General features: G+C 42.9%; 1 protein-coding gene across 1 annotated transcript in view; it reads left to right on the top strand.

Annotated features, from left to right (window-relative positions):
* The window catches only part of KIF13B (kinesin family member 13B), a 199,254-nt gene extending 182,100 nt beyond the window's left edge, over nt 1-17,154 (top strand). Inside the window, exons 38-40 of the mRNA XM_065400572.1 lie at nt 10,560-10,622; nt 12,972-14,019; nt 16,865-17,154. Of these exons, the coding sequence (XP_065256644.1) occupies nt 10,560-10,622; nt 12,972-14,019; nt 16,865-17,154 (1,401 nt within the window). The remainder of the gene's footprint in view (nt 1-10,559; nt 10,623-12,971; nt 14,020-16,864) is intronic.
* Nucleotides 17,155-19,931: the final 2,777 nt, after the last annotated feature.

Below are 19,931 nucleotides of genomic sequence, written 5' to 3'. Positions count from 1 at the left end.
CCTTCTGATGCAAGTTTAGTAACTAATCTGGAGAATAATGAACCGCAATTAATGAAATCTGCTCTCGTATTCAAGTGTGTTTCTCAGACAGCACATAAAATAATTGAAAGAACTTCCTGCTCTCTAATTAGTTAGATTGAATTAATTTGGCATAATAGGATTCTTCATGTAACTAGCAGATCAGCTTCCGATGAAGCTGTTTATATACCTAAAAGATTGGCTGCTGATGAAGCTGTTTATATACTTTAAAGTTAGAAAATACACATTCTCTCTGACTAATCTGGTGCCTTTAAATTAATTGCCAGTATTTTGTAAATTAAAAAGCAGCTATATTCTTTAACCATTTGTGATTATTTGACTCGCTCTTTACTTTCCATTGTTCATTCTTAAAACAAGTTAGTGATGCCACATGCAGAATTTATGGCTTTTTCCATTCTTCTTGTTGATGGGGAGAATTAATTATTTTAAACTCCACATGTGTGGAGGAGGAAGGGGTGGGAGTTGCATCTTTCTAGTTTTTAGCTATATATATATATATATACATATATATATATATATACATACTTATATTATGTGCATGCAGCTGAAGCTTTATTTCTTTATTAGCGTATTGTTGATTCCATAGTTCGAACAAGACAGATTTATTCTTCACGCTGTGACCATTTTGGTCTCTCTGAACTGCTCATATAATGGCATTTTAAGGTATCATTGTTTGTTGGTATTTACAATGTATATATCAAAGTACAGTCCATACCTTTTATCATTGCAGTGGCAAAAGCAGACTCCTCAGACCAGTGTGAACTTATTCAACGGTTTTAAAATATTTCTGAAGACTCATTTCTTGCTCTCTCTAGATACTAATATGAGGGGGGGCCATAGAAGTATCTGAGTGCCTAGGTGAATAGATTTTGTTAGCATATTGCTGAAATGAAACGTATTTTTGTGTCACCGCTCCCTTATAGAAGGATCTCTTGTCTGAGTTTCTGTATTCTAATGTCATAATTCATTGCTGTCTGGTTGTGTTCCAGAAATGCAGCGATATGGCACAGGAGAGGAGGGCAGCTAACAAAATTGTTGTCTTTGACCTTCTGACACAGGTTTAGTAACTAATCTAGAAAATAATGAACTGCAATTAATGAAACCCACCCAGAGAGGCTTTCTCTGGCATACATACAATTATTTATGTAGTGCCATAGATGTGCATGATGCTTAGCATGATTAAAAGGAATTCTGTCCCCTAATCAAATATAAATAATTTGACATCATAAAAACCCTTTTTAAACATATGTCTAAAAGGCTTTTTTCAGGGTTTCTAATAATAATTTGTGTGCTTTAATCAGCACGGCTCAACAGATCCTTCATGACCAACTGAGCTAATATGCATCTAATTCTTGTTGACTGAGTTGTTAAGGCTTCGGTTTCTTGCCTAATTCAGCTTCCCATATCATCCTTTTAAATACAGTTTTAATTAGAATGATTATGTAAAGCTAATTTTTTAAAGCAAACGAGTGAAACTCAAAAAATCTGAAACTTTTAAAAATCTTGTTACAAATTACCCTTTTAATCTTTCTGCTTGGAATTGGGAATGAAATAAATTAATTGCACAAGAAACAATGTATATTTAATTTTGCACTAAATACGTGGGGGTAGCTCATGAAAGTAAATCTTAGATTTACATGTAATGAAATTATAATTTACATGTAATGAAATTATAATTGCATGTTATACCCCAGTAAAGAATTTTGCAGTAGCTTTTCTGAAATGGCTGTGTGAATGTAGTACTGTCAGACTGACAATCCTTGCAGCTGAAGTCCATCCCCATCTTGAGAGAAGGTGCAGCATAGGCAACAGCAATGGAAACTCCCTGATTAGTGCCCTGCTAGTGTGCTTTAACCATGACCTCAAGGGACAACCTCTAAATTGGAGGGTAATTCTAGGATCCCTGGCCCACTTCTGATACAGTGAGTGGGCAAACAAGTTCCTATTATGGTGCAGGGTTTTGTGATATGATCACCTGCCTGCTGGGATCTGGTGTTCTCAGTCCAACTGATTTCACGTAGGTCTACAAACCTTGCAGAATCAAGCCCCAGATTAATAGTAAGATCTGGAGCATTCCAGTCTCAGTCCAGCAAAGCACATAAGTATGTGTTTAACAGGTCTACTTGTGTGCTTAAAGTTAACTTCTGTGGGGCTAATCACATGCCTAAAACTAAGCATTTTAGGATTTAATCCAGTGTTCTAGAGTTGAAAAGCTCTGTTTCTCATTACGAGTCCCCAAAGCCATCCTATCTCCTTTCAAACAACTTTTTAAAGAAGTGACTTAATATTTCTTTTTATCATTGTAAATTTCTTAATTGTTAGAATTCATCTGATATTTAAATGTATGAACTAGAGAACTATTTAATAGGACACATATAGTAGATTTTTCTAGGTCACAATATAGTGATTGGCTACCCAGCTGTGAAGTCTCCAAATATCCTATTATTTTTATTTATTATTTATGTTTTTAACATGAATAACTCTAGATTTAGATTATAAAATCTAAACCTAATTGTGTTTAGCAACTCTTATTGTGAACCTATTACCAAACTGGGTGCTTTGACATTCTCTTTCAGTCCAGGTTTGTCAATTCATTGCAGATCATATGCCAGAAATTATCTCTATGGGAGGCCTGAATGAATAGACCAAGGACCAAATTCTGCCTCTCAGATGTATGTGCAGCCACTTTTTACTTCAGTGGGAACTATGCTCATGCATTTGAATACAGAATGTGGCGCTGGCTGCAGAGACCAATATTTCATCAGTGCATGTCTTTTCACAAACACAAGTAGTTATAACAAATTGCATTAATACTTATTTTCCCCCCAACTAACTTGACTACAGTTCATAACAAATATTTGTTTTAATACCTTTACTACCCGACGAGAGTAAAAAGCATCTTACCTATCTGTTTCCTGTCAACAGCAAAGTTGGTTAAGTGCCACTTTTTATAATTGCTTTTTTGTTCCATACTTCTTTTAAAGTTGTCTGGCAAAGGTATCTTAAGAGTTTTTATGTGTGTCATGCTTTCAGGAGGAGAATGGTATTTTAGCAGTTGATGTGGAATGATTAAAGTTTAACCGTTTTATTTCTTTTGTTGTTTGATATCAACAAGGCTTTTACATTTTATGGGTTTACATGCTGTAAGACTGAAGGTTTTTGATAAAATACAGGAAAGTGTGGGGTTTTCTGTTTTTTTTGAAGGCCAGGTGAATAATGCTAAAAATAAAGGAACTGGGAAATATCAAAATAAAAAAACTATTTAAGATCATTGTGATCACTTCTATAGCATTTTTTATCCATAGACCTCAAAGCACTTTCTAAAAGAGGATATTGTAACATCCGTATTTTACAGATGGGGAAACTGAGGCAGAGGTTGTGACACATGAGGTCACTGCCAGAGTAGAGAATAGACTGCCTATCTGTTGGAACACGCTGCCTCTCCAAGACCCTAAATCACTAGCAATACTTGTGTAGACTTATAATTATAACTCTCAGTGGTAAGCACTGCGCTCTAGTAAATACTTGAAAGGTTGAGCCAGGAATGAGGAGGGAAAAATGATGCCATTCTCCATAGCTGCTCCTGCTTGAGATGCCACTCATAGTAGATTGTAAGGAGTGGAGATGTTAAATATGATTACTAATCTTCTGGTGGGTTCCCCAGATTTGGCTTCCCCCTCAGAGAGGTTCAGATGCAGACAGTCTCCAGAAGAGGGAGGAGCAGTTGCCATTAAAGCCAGGGAGGGGGCTACCTGGCTTCACACCAATCAAACCAGGCCCTGCTGTTGTGGAGGAGACCAAGCTTGGTTGGGGGTGAGGAGGGTTAGGTGCCCTGCTGGGCTCTGCCGGATTGGGTCCTCCTTGGTGAGGCTCAGATGACTTCCTGGGCTTTACTCCTTGGCCTTTTAGTTCCAGGGATCAGGTTGGTGGGTGGAGAGGTGATACTCTCCTAAATGCCACCTTATTTATGACACCAAAATGAGCCATTGCTCACCATAAAAAGTGCAGATCTTATGCATAATTTAAAGAGAGTCCCATTCCTTTTTAATATGCTTTGATCAGAAGTGAAATAGTTAACAATGACAACAATTAAACAATCATTACTTCATAGAAATGAATGGGAGTAGTTCTCACTTCTTCGAGTGATGATCCCTATTGTATTCCACTGAGGGTTTACATATGCGCACCATGCGTTCAGAGCTGGCTATTTTTCAAGTAGTAGTCTCCACTGGTCCGCACATGTGCCCTTGCCTCGCCTCATGGTTTCATCCAAGGTAATAAAGGGCGGGGCAGACCAACCACGTCGCCAGTTCCTTCTCACCGCCTCATGGTCCGGATCAAAACTATCACTGTACTCTTGTGTGTGACACACCTTTTAAAAAGAGTTTAGTTGTACAGTATATAGTTTTAGTAGTCCTATGCTGTTTTACTGTTTTAGTAGTTATTTGGAGTAGAATTAGGACTTTGGGGGAATCTGTTTCCAGGTAAACACCCAACACACATACACACGGTTACTGGACTATGCCGAAGACCCTAGGCATTAAAATCTGTGCCTCCTGCCCGTGTTCCTCTTTGGTCAGCGATAAACATCAATGCTGCTTGGGAGAAGCCCACATTTCATCCTGGTGAAGTATCTGCCAGTCCTTCCCTAGCCATACCTGAGAAGAGCGGGCTCTCTGCCTCATGAAGCATCTCATGGAAGTCGCCATAAGACCTCATTTGGACCGAGGCTGGGGAACTCCCCTGTACATTGCCTGATACAGCCAGGATTAACGCTGCTGGCTATGGAGACTGAGTCTGGCTCTGTCAGTACCACCACTATGGACCCCATGTTGGGGCCTAGTCTGGAGGTAAGGAAGCATGCACATAAACATGGCAGTAAGTCTTCCTCCAAACCAAAGAAATGGGATGTTTTTTCCACAAGCACCAGCCATGGGGAAGCAGCGCACTCAGAGATGCATAAACGTGACAAGAATCCGCACAAACCAGCAGATCTGTTGGTAACGGGTACCGAGCCCCACACACCGTCAATGTCGGCCCCCCTTAAGGTACGGGATCCGCCCACTCCGGGAAAGTCCACCACTCTGGTGCCAGTTCCCACTATAGAAAGAGTACCATTAAGGCCAGGGAAACGGGAAGGGCTCCAGAGCCCCAGGAACTGTTTGCTGTGGGAGAGCCAAGATCTCCATGCCTTCTGCTACCATCCATCTCTAGGCAGGCCAGATCTCCCACCCAGTACATGCCGCAGTCAAGACACCCTTCACCACGTCCTCCAATGGTCTACATCAGGGGTGGCCAAACTTTTTGCCCCGAGGGCCACATCTGGGTATGGAAGTTGTATGGTGGGCCATTAATGCTCAAGAAATTGGGAGTTGGGGTTCAGGTGGGGGTGCGGGCTCTGGGGTGGGGCCAGAAATGAGGAGTTCACGGTGCAGGAGGGGGCTCCAGGCTGGGGTGGGGGGGGAGTTCTGGGGGGAGTATGAGGGGTTGGGGGCGCAGGAGGGAGCTCCAGGCTGGGACCGAGGAGTTCGGAGGGCGGGAGGGGGATCAGGGCTGGGGTAGGGGGTTGAGGCACGGGAGGGGTCAGGGTGCAGGGTCCGGGCAGTGCTTACCTCAAGCAGCTCCTGGAAGCAGCAGCATGTCCCCCCTCCTGCTCCTACGCAGAGGTGCAGCCAGGCACCTCTGCGCACTGTGCTGTCCCTGCAGCTCCGATTGCCCTCAGTTCCCGGCCAATGGGAGCTGTGGGGGTGGTGCTTGGGGCAGGAGCAGCGTGCGGAGCCCCCTGGCTGCCCATACGTGTAGGAGCCGGAGGGAGGACATGCCGCTGCTTCCGGGAACCGCACGGAGTCACGGCACGCGCAGAGTGGGGCAAACTCCGACCCTGTTCCCTGGCTGGAGCGCCGGAGCAGGTGCTCGAGGGCTGGATTAAAACATCAGAAGGGTCAGATGCAGCCCCCGGGCCATAGTTTGCCCACCCCTGGTCTACATGCTTCCACTGGCTTCAATAGTACTGTTGATGGAACCAGTGTCCGAATTTTCCTACTCAGGGGATTCAGATGAAGTGCAGGGGCTGCCCATCCCTTACCACCACTATGAGTACCCGAAGAGGCCATCCACATCGTGGCAATATCCTCCACTCCAACCACAGAGGAGCCACTGGTTCCCTATGCCCTGGGGCCCACCACAGCACCCTCCGAATCTGTCATGCTGGCCCCTTTTCTGGACTCTGGCCCCAATACCCACCCTCAGAACTCACCCGTTCTGTGAGGGAGACTTTTCCTCTCTCCCTGTCTAGAGTACCCTCAAGTAGACACTCCGAGCCAATCATGGAGGAGGAACCACTGAATCCGGTTCCAGCGGCACAGCTGGAGCAGAACTGTTTTTTGTCGTCCTCACCAGATGCTGCAGAGACTTCGTCTTCCCTCTCACCCCAGATGACTTTCAGCAATTCCAAGATCTCCTGCAGAGGGGGGTGGTGAACTTCACATCCCCCTGGAGGCGGTACAAGACACACAACATCAACTCCTGCACATCCTTCACTCATCAGTACCAGGTTGCTCTGCCAGTCGACAATGCCCTCCTCCAACCAGCTCAAACAATTTGACATACTCCCGCCACATGTGCACCTACCCCTAAGGGGGCAGAAAAGAAATACTATGTACCAGCTAAGGGGTCTGAGTTTCTTTTTTCACTCCACACCCCAATTCCCTTGTGGTACAGGCTGCGACAGAGCGGTCCAAACAGCAGCTCCCACACTCCACTCTGGCGGATTGGACCTTCTGAGATACAAATCTTCTCCTCAGCTAGCCTCCAGTTCAGGATTTTGAATGATCAAGCATTGCTTGCCATTTACAACTTCCTGAACTACAGCAAACTGGAGGACTTTGTTGAAAAACTACCTCAACAAGATGGGGTCCAGTTCCAGTCAATCTTGGAGGAAGGCATACTGGTGGCAAGGACAGTGCTTCAATCAGCTGTAGACAAGGCAGACACTTCCTCGTGCTCGATGGCTACGAGCATTGTCATGCGGAGGGAATAGTGGCTTCATTCCTCTGGTTTGCCCAGGAGGTACAAAATACCATTGAGGACCTCCCTTTTGATGAATCCCATCTTTTTAATCAGAAAATGGATGATTCTCTCCACACCCTCAAGGATTCAAGAACCACAGTTTCTTCGCTGGGTATCTACACACCTGCACCCAAGCGTAAATTCTATCACCCACCATCCACACAGCAGTACAGGACTTCCCAGTTTTTCCACCAAAGGCCTCACGAACCACCACACAAGCGCCAGAAGACCCAATGATCTCGTTCTCCAGGTCTGCCTTCACAGCCTTCCTCATCACACATGCAACCCTCTCAGAAAAGAGATTTCTGAGAAACCCAAAAGAGCTGTCAACTACCTTGCCTGCTGCTGTACAACCACCCCACCCCCTTCGGGGGTCTTCTTACCAGCTTGGAGTGCAATAATAATGGACAAGTGGGTGCTAAATGTCATCCATTATGGCTATACGATCAAGTTCATCACACTACCTCATCCATAACCCCCTCCCCTATCCCTCCTCAAGGACCACTCTCACGACAGCATCCTCACCCTAAAGGTAGACTTCTTCCTACAAGGAGGGGAGATAGAGTGGGTTCCTCCGGATTATCAAATAACAGGGTTCTATTCAACTTACTTCCTAATACCAAAAAAAGGTGCGTGGAAAGCAATTCTGGATCTCTGTTGTCTCAATCACTTCATCCGCAAATCCAAGTTTCGTATGGTCACCGTAGCAGGCATCATTCTGTCGTTGGAAGAAGGCATGTGGTTTACGGCTCTCGATATGCAGAACACCTATTTTCACATAGACATTGATCTGACCCACACATCGTTCCTGAGGTTCACAGTAGGCCCTTAGCATTTTCAATACAGGGTCCTGCCATTTGGACTCACCACTGCTCCCAAGGTCTTCACCAAAGTTTTCACTGTTATGATGACCCACCTCAGGCATTATGGGATCCTTGTATTCACACTGGCTGCTATCAGTGTGATCAAGAGACAAAACCCAGATCTTGACCTCCATGTTGCTCAGACTCTGTTCCTCCCTCGGAGTCAGCATAAATGTTGAACAATCAAATTTGGACCCCACACAGTCCCCGGGCCTCCATCAACTCAGTTACAGCACAAACGTACCTATCAAGGGACAGATTCTAGACTCTGCAAGAACTTGTTACCTGCGGAGCCAACAGTCCTCCTGTCTCAGCCAGGATTTGCCTATCTCTCCTGGGCCACATGGCCTCAGGCACATACATCACCACCTTCACCTTCGCCGCCTCCAGATGTGGCTTCAGAGAGTTAACTCACCCATGCAACATGCCATGAACCTTCTGCTGACAGTTTCACCCCAAGGTACTCTCATCCCTCCAGTGATGGATGGACCCACGACAAGTCTGTGTGGGGATCCCTTTTCTCCCATCCTCCCCGGACAGAATGATCATCACTGACTCGTCCCTGGAACGGTGGAGGAGCGCACATGGGAAAGCACATGACACAGTTGAACATGGACCCCGCGGGAATCCAGGATGCACATCAACATTCTGGAGCTCCCAGCTGTAAGGAAGGCGTTCCAAGCATTTCTCCCTTCCATCTGTTCTCATTATGTTCTTATGTAGGACAATGCTCTTGGAGCATTTAGAGCACTGGATGAGGTATGGGCTACCCAATACCCCAAGAGAACCTACTTCAATACAGAAATAAAATCCCCTCTGACCACGAACCTCTAGTTGTCACCTACCACCCCACTCTGGAACCCATATGGGGTATCCTCAAACAAGTACAACCCACACTCAGTGGGGACCCCATCCTGAAATTAATTTTTCCTGATCCCCTCTTCTGGCCTTCAAACAACCTCCCAACCTCTCCAAGCTCATCATCAGAAGCAAGCTCCCCACAGACCAGGACACACCAAGTCAAAGCAGCACCAGACCCTGCCAGAACAACAGATGCAAAACCTGCAGACCATATCTCCACTGCTACAATGATCAACACCCCCCACGATACATGTTTCAAGATCAGAGCCGGCTCCAGGGTTTTTGCCGCCCCAAGCAAAAAAAGTCGCGATCGGTGGCACCTCCACCTCACCGCTTTCTTCTTCGGCGGCAATTTGGCGGCAGGCCCTTCCGAGGGACTTGCCGCCGAAGAGCCCGACGTGCGGCCCCTCTCCGTTGGCCGCCCCAAGCACCTGCTTGCTGAGCTGGTGCCTGGAGCCGGCCCTGTTCAAGATCCATGGGTCCTGCACATGCCTATCACCACACGTGGTGTACCTCATCCAGTGCACTAAATGCCCCCAATAGCAATTATGTGGGGGAAACCAAACAATTACTATGCTCTCGAATGAACTCACAGGAAAATAAGAGACAAACACCACATCACCTGTAGATGAACACTTTTCACAAAGTGATTACTCTGTATCTGACCTTATGAGTCCTCATCCTCAAAGGAAACCTGTGCAACACTTTCAGAAGATGAACCTGGGAGTTTAAATGTATTACTCTGCTGGACAGTACAAATCATGGACTAAACAGACACTGGATTTATGGCTTATTACAATAATCTGTAACCCATTAACAAACCCCTGCCCCCCCTCCCCCTGCCAAACTTGATCCCCCCCCCCACCCTACTTTCCTCCCTATGACTGGAGGGATGTTAACATCACCTTGAATGGACCCTTGAAATATGTGTTAACTACTTATGTTAAACAATCTGTTCAAATCTTGTATTTAGCAGTGACATTTTGTTAGTTTCCCAGACCTGAAGGAGAGCTCTGTGTAAGCTCAAAAGCCTCTCTCTCTCCCCCCAACAGAAGTTGGTCCAATAAAAGAGAGAACCTCACCCACTTTGCACATATTTTTCAGTTTAGCATCCTGCATGTTGTAAGTTATGGTGCCTCTTTTCAAAAGGAACTTCTGTAGATGTTTCTTACAGACTGAGATAGAGCGCACAGTGTTGAAAATCTTGTAAGACTCACGTTGTAGACGGGGAGAACATTTTGGCAGGGGACATAGGTAGGTTGAAATCTCTATTGAATTTTGGCCACTTCTAATAGCGAATCTGTCTGCTTGTTCAGTGATGTCAGCTGAAGTAGCATAGGCAACTCCTCTTCCTTTTACTTCCAACCTTGATCTGTTCAATGGTCAGTCTGGCAGAGAAACAGCTGTTCTGTGGCCACACCACAACAATCTTTTTTATTTACACTTTAAAATCTTACCCTACGTAGTTCTCGCTGTTGCGTGTGTGTGGAAATGCAGGGACGTTCTCATTACCTGGGTTAAGACAACAGTCATTTGTCCCCTCTTGGTATAGTGTGGGTCAGCAGAGCCCATTTTTAAAAAAAGCAAAGCTCCGTTTGTCTGTCACTAAAGACCATTTGTTATCCCAGAATTTTCAATACATATTTTAAAGGTTTCCCTCTTCAGTTAAACCAGCAATATTTAATCCTGTAAGTGAATAATGCTGTTTTTTCCCCCCCTCTCCTGCAGCCTGTCCCACGAATTATGGTTCAGTCTGCCAGCATTGATGCCAGTGCTACAAAGTTAAAACAGGTAGGCACACTGCATTGTCCACAATATCTTGTGGCTGGAAACCAATGGAAACAGCAGCAGTGCTGTATGCAAAGGCTACTGCTGGCATCATTACGTCAAACCTCTTCCATTTTTATTGTTGCTTTGCTTAGACAATTAACTGCAATGTAGGTTGGAATGGTTTTTTATGTCCTGCTAAATTCTCCTCTTATATTGCTTGTTACACTTTTATATTTGAAAACCTTGCTAATCATATGATTGCATTAGCAGGTAAGTATCTAAAGTTTAGCTGCCTGCTGCTTTAAAAGGCAAATTGCTGGGCTGGGGTGCTTTTTATAAACAGAATGTATCCCTTATTCTGAACGTTTAATTTGATTCTCCGTTTTACATTTCATTCTAATTCATGATATCAACATGAAAAAGACTAGAACTAACCTGCAGAGAAAACACTCTTATGATCTCCCACAGTTCAGCAGAATTTCAATCTTATGAGTAGCAGATCAGTTTTCTCCTATTGTGCTTATATTGTCTTAACAAAATGTGTGTTAAAGCTTATGTAAAAGGGAAAACCCAAGGAAAGGATAGAGCTTCTAAATCTACAGTACAGCACCCTTCCCCATAAAAGAGCTAAAAATATATTTTAATTGACCATAACGTTTTCAGAAACTTTTCTGTAGTACATTTCACTCAGCAGTAGAAGGCTAGCCTTTGATTCTGACGCGCCAGTAATTCAATCAAATTCCGCTTTCTCTGAATGCCACTTATGTTTCCTTTAGAACAGTCTCCTCAAGGGAGAGTGAAAGTCCCATCACTTGGGACACTTAAAACTAGATTGGGCAAAGCACTAGAAAATATCTTGAAAAGAAACAAAAAGAAAAAAGGTGGGTGAGACAATGTCATAGGTCTCTAGATTATGAAAGGAATTTAAAAAAAATCTTGGCTTTCAGATTGAAAAAGAAATTAATTTGTTCACAGAAAGCTACTTGCTACGCTCAGTCAGCATATGGCTTATGAAATCTTTCGTTGGAACTCCCCCTTCCCCATGGCACACCTTGATGGATGATTGATGGATCATGCCTATCACAACATGTGGTACACCTTATCCAGTGCACTAAATGCCCCAATAGCAACTATGTGGGTGAAACCAGACAATCGCTATGCTCTTGAATGAACTCTCACAGGAAAATGATAAAAGGCAAAAACAACACATCACCTGTGGTGAACACTTAGATCACTCTATATCTGACCTATCAGCCCTCATCCTGAAAGGAAACCTGCACAACACTTGCAAAAGAGGAGTTTGGGGAGCTTAAATTCATTACTCTGCTAGATAGTACAAATCATGGACTGAACAGAGACACTGTATTTAGGGCTTACTAGAAAAATCTGTAATCCAGTAACCCTCTCTTTTTGTCCTATGACTGCAGAGGTATTAACGGGCCACTGTACCTTGAATAGTCCCTTACAACATGTGCTAACTACTTATGCTAAACAATGTGTTTCACTTTGTATTTTGCTGTGATGCTGGGAGTACCTGTCCCAGACCCGAAGAAGAGCTTTGTTGGCTCCAGAGCTTGTCTCTCACCAACAGAAGTTGGTCTAATAAAAGATATTACATCACCCACTTTGTCTCTCTAAATCTGAAAATTCAAGGTAACTTTCCACTCCAGTGGATACTAATTTAGAACAGAAAACAAAAATAAACACTGGTGAGTTAGTAAACAGAATATGTACAAGTTTGCCTTCCTCATGCTCCCCCCCCACACACACACAGAAAAAGATTTAAAGACATCCTAATCTTTTAGAGTACATTTGCTGGCAAAAGATATTGATCCATCCTATATAGTAAACTGTACAGCCAAGAAATACATCACTAAAATGGGCTGTTAATCTCGGTGGTGCAGTTAATTTCATACTCTGAAAGTATGTGGTGGTGGCAGTATTGAGAGGGGAATGGCATTTGGAAACGGGGATATAAATGACAGTTTACTTAGAAATGCATGATTTATCAATCCTGAGTTAAGCCAAATAACTGTAAGAGACTTATAGATCATGGCTGTTTCACATTTCAAATAAATCCTGACGTTCAAAAGGCAAATGACCATTCCTGTGATATAAATAATCTTTCAGTAAATATTGGGGAACATATTTCTTTTGCTGGACACTATTTTTTTTATTAATGGAAGAAACGCACTGATAATCCCACCAGGTTTGTAAAGATGGCTATAAATCAACAAGCACCAGTCCAGCTCTGCAAATGTGCAGGGATTTGGATAAACCGGAGGTTTAGATAGTTCCAGAAGGCCATATGTCAGCATTATCATTCCAGATGTTTTGAATACCATAACCCCATACTTGTCATCTTTTCAGATTAACCAAGAAGGGGGGAAAGAACCATTTGAAATGGCCAGGCAAGCTACAGAGGCAGAAAAGAACCAAGAAAAGACGCCCAAAGTGCCTTCACAGCCACACACTTCAGATATTCAGGCACAGGACTCCCAAGAGGGCCCTCCAAGTCCCCTGAGTGAAGCCTCAAGTGGTTACTTTTCTCACAGTGTTTCAACAGCGACTCTGTCTGAAGCGCTCACTGCATGGAACGAAGCGATTGTTCAGACAGGTGGTCAAACGTCTGCAGTGAGCAACATCTCCCCATCCACCCCAGCTGTTCAGGTAACTTCTGCTACTGACATTTCAATGCAGACAGAGTGCGCTTCAGAGGGCTACCCTGCTGCTAAAAGAGATAATCAAGCTGCTTCTGACCTCAGCACTGCCCATGTGAGACCTAAGGACAGCAGCGACGTGAATGGTAATGAGCATCTAAAGTCCAAGTCCTTTGTCTCCCCTGTGACTCAGAGTGAAGAACTAGATGTTGCCTCTATAGCCATTGATGCGAAAAGCTACATTTCTACCTCCATCCCAATGAAGGAGCTGCTGACCAAACATCTAATGGCTTCAACAACTGGAGAGTCAGTGGGACAAGCTGCCAGGAAAAAGGACCACACAAAGCCCGCCTCTACTTCAGAATCGAGAGCTTCCAAACCACAGCTTCAACCTGACCTCTTGTCCCAGCCCAGCGCTACAGCCTCTCCATTCAAAATCCAAAAAGTCAGGACATCTGAGCTCAAATCTTTTACATGCATGCTGGGGGGCGATTCTGGGTGCTCTTCAAGCCCAGAGGAAGAGGAGAGAGAAAAGAACCGGGTGACTGCACAAGGGTTGAGCCATAATGGTGCGGAGACAGCTGATGAAAAACTGGAAGCGGCTTCTGATTCTGAAGATGCCAATGAAATCCCGGAATGGCTAAAAGAGGGAGAATATGTCACTGTTGGCACAAATAAGACAGGCACAATTAGATATGTTGGCCCAACTGACTTTCAAGAGGGAACATGGGTTGGTGTGGAACTCGATTTGCCTTCAGGTGAGATATGCTCTGTGGCAGGTTGCAATGTGATAAATACTAAACAGCTCTGGATATCCATTCATAACAGGCAGATTACATACGACACCTGGGAGGACTCTCACCTTGATTACTGGAATCTCCCTCAGTCTGTCTCTAACTAACATGTGTCTGCCCAGAGTGCCCCTGCCAATGTAGACTGTCTCTGATCTCACCGCATAGCCCCCTCTCCTCAATAATTTATTGGTTTCTTGTGTCCTGATGAATCATTCAAACTGCTAATCCTCACCTTCCCCTGCAAAGCCCAATACTAACAATCTACAAGTATATAAATGTATAAACCTCAAGGAAAGAGGAATTTTCTAGGGAGGACCAGAGTGAGTGCAACAGGAGTCATGGAATGCAAATGAGGAAAGGAAAATTTGGACTAAATAGAAGTCGAGATGTACATTAAACTGTTGGATAATATCTCCCAACCTGTTTAAAACTGGACCACAAAAGCACACAAGATATATACGTGTGTGTGTGTGTGTGTGTGTGTGTGTGTGTGTGTGTATATATATATATATATATATATATATATATATATATATATATATATATATATATATATATATATATATATATATATATATATATATAAACATGGAGTTATCATGCACCGAGCACCAGGGAATAGACTCGATCATTTAATGGGGGAAGAGGAGGGGTGTTCAATTTCCAATCTGAAAAGTGCCGATCAGTCAGGAGTAGCAATGTCAGACCTCCAAAGATGCTGCTGGTGATGCAAGCTTCTCTGTGAAGAGGAAAAGATGCTGCTCCTGCTGGAGGCCTGTTAATATGTGTAGGTCTCAAGCAGTTCTCAGTGTGTTGAGGATGTGGAACAGAGAAATGGTGGCCCCAGCATGAGTGGTCTGAAAAAAATGAGATAAAGGTACAAGATAGGGGATTGGCGGGCAGAACATTATATGCTAAGGCCCCAAACCTTTAGAATTTGCTTCCTCCTCAGCTCCATAACGGCCCAAGTTTATTAGCCTTCAAGGTGCACCTTTTTTCCTTTGCCCAAGAGGAGATGGATGTTGACTAGGGTGAGTGATGCTGACCTAGTCTATCTAGGTATTAAAAGGGGTCAATATTTATTGTCATTGGGTTAACTTGATCTGGGAGAATTGACAACCGTGTTTGTTTAGTCTAATTTTTTAACATTTACTAAGGGCACCGCATGGGTGCTCTTTTTATAGATTGTAAACATACAAATAAACGTGTAGAATTGGTGTTACCAGTAGGCCACCTCCACCTCTGTCCTATTTGATCTCTCCTTGCAAATTACACACTTTCATCTTTTGCCAGTCATGGGAATAGTGGACCCTCACCATGCCTTTGTCCACGAAGAGTGGAGTATCTAGGTTCCAGAACTTTACCCTCCATGTGGTTGCCTTGGTGCCTTTCTCCTATGAGACTAGACTGGGTGACGCTGCCCTCTCTCATCTCACAAGACACACAGCAGGTCTTTCAATAAAACAATGCTTATTAAAAAGAAGAGGATTCCAAATAAAATATTTGTCTCAACATACCTGGATTTGTGCTTGGTAAAAACTAAACTAGATACAGCGTTCTCGGCTTAAGTTTTACAGAAAAGGCACCCACAGCTTACATGTCCCAAAGAGCAATCTGTGGTTCTGACTTCTGTCAAAGTTCCAGCCCCAACTCTCAGTTATAAGAGTCCATGTGCCCCCGTTTATAAGCCTCTTTTTTCCAGCTTCAATAACACATGCTAGGGAGTTAACTTGTTTCCCCTGCTCCCAATCAGTCTCTCATCTTCTTGAAGCTCTTGTACATTACTTCACACATGGCTGATGATTGTCTGCCGGATTGTCAGGGGAAAAGATTGTTTTGATTGCCCTATCCCCTATATGAGGGGGAAATTTCATCTCATGTCTCCCATCTGTTGGAGTATAGTTTATTTCTAAAGTAAATTCACCTCTCTGTTATAAAATTTAATTTAAGAAATAGGAACAGAGGTTCATATCTTGTCACAGTAAACTGTGGATTGAGCAGAATGCTGTATCCTCCACCTCATGGGATTTCAGCACCCACCGTACGTACCCACCAGTGGCCAAGTGATCTGGCACTAGAGTGCTTAGGATGAGGGGAAACTGTCAAGACAAAAGGGTGAAGCATGTGCTATGTAAGGATGCTTCTGATGATCCATGATAGTTCTTGGCAAATGGAACCTCTTGGTTTACAAAGATAATAGTGATCATCCAGGTTTCTGGAACAGAGCATTTTGGAGTGCATTGCAATGCCCTGTGTAGTGGACAGATTGAAATGGAGAGCGTGGATATGGCACTAGCAATAATAAAATCAAATAGCCTGATGTTTAGAGGTGCTAAGGTATGGTACCTACAGCTTCCTTTGACTTCCGTCTATCATGGAGTCTGAAAATCAGGCCACAATATATACGTTTTTTCCCTCCTCCCAGATGTTTTATTTGCCTCTGGATTATGCTTGTGTTGCTGCACAGAATATTTAAAACATCTGGGCTAAGTTTAAAGAATTCCTTTCAATAGATGGTGGAGGGTAGAAAAAGGCTAATGGGCCCATTCAGTTCCATACTGATTATCTCCAGTAAATTGCCACCCGGCATTCATTTCTACCTGATTTCAGGAGTTTAGTGTGTTGGCTCATAACTGAGTTTTATTGGGTGTGCCATGGACTGAAGGTCAATTTATGGAATCCTTTCTGATCACTGCTATAATGACATACAGATGACTCCAGTGATTCTCTAAAATGAGGGGTAGTCATAAGTAAATATGTGCACAAGGGCGAAATTCCTTTTGTAGCATCTTTCTTTTTCTTGTTAAAGGTAAGAACGATGGCTCCATTGGAGGAAGGCAGTACTTCAAATGCAACCCAGGCTATGGGCTCCTCGTGAAACCAAACAGAGTGGGAAAAGCCACCGGAGCAGCAAGACGGCGGAGTGCTGGGCTTAGGTTGCAAGGGGGAGCTACGCCCGAGAACCGGAAGAGCAACAATTTCTCAGGCTCAGCCTCCAGCCTGACATCACTGACAGCCCTAGCCAAAATGGAAGGATCTGCTCTCCAACCCGAGAAGATCCAGAAGAATGCAGAGAACAGGAAATCTTGGGCTAACTGAAAGAGGCTTACAGGCCCCACAAGCTGGTTCGAAAATAGCTTGTGAAGCTGTCACCGAAGTGGATGTGCTTGCAACGTTAAACCAACCTGGTAAACTTAGCTCTGGCAAACACTAAAGAAGGGGTTTTTCTCTACTTTTGTTGCTGATATGTTATATCTTTGCCTTGTCATGGTGATGGATCTGTGTGTTTAGGCTCCTGACGCAAATTGGGACACTTCATTGTGTGGCTTATTTCAAATAGTGAAGGTTGTGGGAGGGGGTTTAATGGTGCTGTTTTTAAGTCATTCACAGAATGAACAGCCAGATCAGTGATTCAAAGTATTGTATGAGTTTCCAGCAGCTGCGAAAAATTAACTGGAGCGATTTCCCAACCCACAACATCTATACTTCCTTAAACATGGTTGGCAGTTCTGTAAACATCAAAATACAGCATGCAAGGCTCCATCCTTTTGGAAAAGCTGTGTCTGTATCAGGCAATAATGAGAAACGGATACAGTTATAAAGAAGAAAGAAGTTATATTGCGAAGGAAACAGAACAAAAATAATCAGCTTGGTTACATGACCTGGAACCAGTGCCTATCTTGAATAATGTTCGTGTCTTTCTACTCTTATTGAAATCAATGGGATTCTACCCTATCAGTGGCTTTTGATCCCTGTTTTTTAAAGGCATATTCAAATTTAGTTAACCCACTAAATAGATTTTAGTTATTATTTTAACAGGACATAGAATCTGTTCACCTTCCTTTCCTCCCTGGACACACTGTGGAATAGTGCTCTAGTTGTTTCTTTAGTTTGTCTTCAGGATTTTTGCAAAGATATCAGCGTTCTCTAAAGTGCTACAGTATTTATAACAGCTTTTTCCAGTTCTGTCTGTACTGCCTGTTGGTGACGTACTCACAAAGAAAGATGTGGGCACCATGCACAACCTTCACTGGCATTTGCATTTTACCAGATTTTGTAAAGTGAAGGCTTGTTGTTCCCCTACTGAATGATCCAGTTGTATTTATTTTTATTTATTGTTTTAAAAAATATGAAATACTTGCGCTTCACAATCGCCCACTGCCTGCCATTGCACATAGGCGCTCTATTTAGCGTCATACTGAATAGCCTCCCTTTTGGAAAGGCTCCTGCCTAGCCAGCAAAACCCTCTTGAGATTGCTCCTAAAATCACTTTATTGGAACGGTTGCACATTCTTCCTCAAAACTAACATTTTTCTGGAGGGTGGGAGAACTGGGCTGGCTTTTGTTGTTTTTAAACTTGATTTTATCTTTGGTGACCTTCACTAGTTTTTAATTTCCTGTGGCATATATAGATATTTTCTAACAAATTACGTAAGACTTAATTGTACAGTATATACAGAGCTTCTTATACTTTGTTTAGTAAACATTGAGGGACTAGAAATTTTGAGCAATAGATGTTTATAATCTATGTGAGGAACATTCAGGATGCTAAATTAATGGTTAAAACTTAATATGTATCCAGCCTCTCTCATGCTGCACAGATGTGTCTAAGTGCCTTAGCCATCTGGTTCAGGTATCCAAGGGAAACATACATTGTCATCAAAGTAAACTTTAAAGGAGGTAGGGACGCTTAGTGCAGGAGATCATTATGCTGATTGACTGTAATTAATATCAATTTATGCAGAAGGAATAAAAATTAAAATAGAAACTAATCAGTAGTTGGAATAAAATTTGGAATGGGTCAGAATACAGCATTCTAAATGCTGTCAAGCATTAGTACATTCCTATCAGCATTGTATAGTTCTGCTCTTTTCTAAGTTTTCGTAAAGGAATTTAAATGTACAGGCAGATTTTTAAGATTTTCATAAATGTACAACTTTTTTCTTCCCCTGCACAAAGCTGCAACATGGGTTGTCAGAGAGGGGTTTGCCACCCACTAGACTAGTGTTGGAAAGCTTTTTATATTTCTCTCCTTTCAAGCCTGAAAACATGGGGAAATTAGCAACAAAGACTGGAGAAGCTAAATCCTGAATTTAATTTTAGGAATAACTGTTTTTCATAAACACGTGATCTGCAACAATCACATAATTTATTTTATTAATCAGTTTTATAATACTCTGCAATGAGATAGTACACTCTAACCAATGTAACTTCTCATAATACTGCCTGGCATTATAAAACTCTCTAAAATCATTTTTTCCAATATGGGTATAGATGGCTGGCTACTGTGAAGCATCTTCTTGACTTAGTTTTTATTAATCTCATCATTTCATTTATTGAATTTGGGAAAATCCTAACTTGTCCTTTTTATTGGTCCCTTATTTGGAGCATACAGTGTTGTGAATGGTAGAGCCATGTTTTCTATTAACCCTCTATTAATTCCCTTTTCTCTTGCCCCATCATATATTACCGACAGGGTCTGTCTCTGTGAAGATTTTATATGTTAAATGATTGATCTTCGTAGATTTGATCCAGTGCTTTCACTAGTATTTGGGGACCAAGCAAAGGGAAGCTGGGTGAATATTTCATTATTTATTTTACCTAGTATGCATTCCTTTTTGGCCACGTTCACATTGTGATTCTGATTGTGTAAACCCTTTAGCTTGTGAGTGACATTACTGAAGTGTTTGAAGGATCAAGATCTAGGGTAGAAACTCTGCCACCCACTAGAACTTTGGCCTGGTAACCCTAACCTGTATGAACAGGATATTTTTCCTAATCGTGTTACAAAACTATGCTACAAAATATCAGTAGGGTTATACAATAGCAGAAATTGTGCTAGTACAGTGTGCTTTAAACATAGCTGTTGCTAGCAT

The sequence above is a fragment of the Emys orbicularis genome, chromosome 3 (assembly GCF_028017835.1).
Source record: "Emys orbicularis isolate rEmyOrb1 chromosome 3, rEmyOrb1.hap1, whole genome shotgun sequence".
In the NCBI taxonomy this organism is placed as follows: Eukaryota; Metazoa; Chordata; order Testudines; family Emydidae; genus Emys; species Emys orbicularis.
This window is presented reverse-complemented; position numbering and strand designations above follow the sequence as displayed.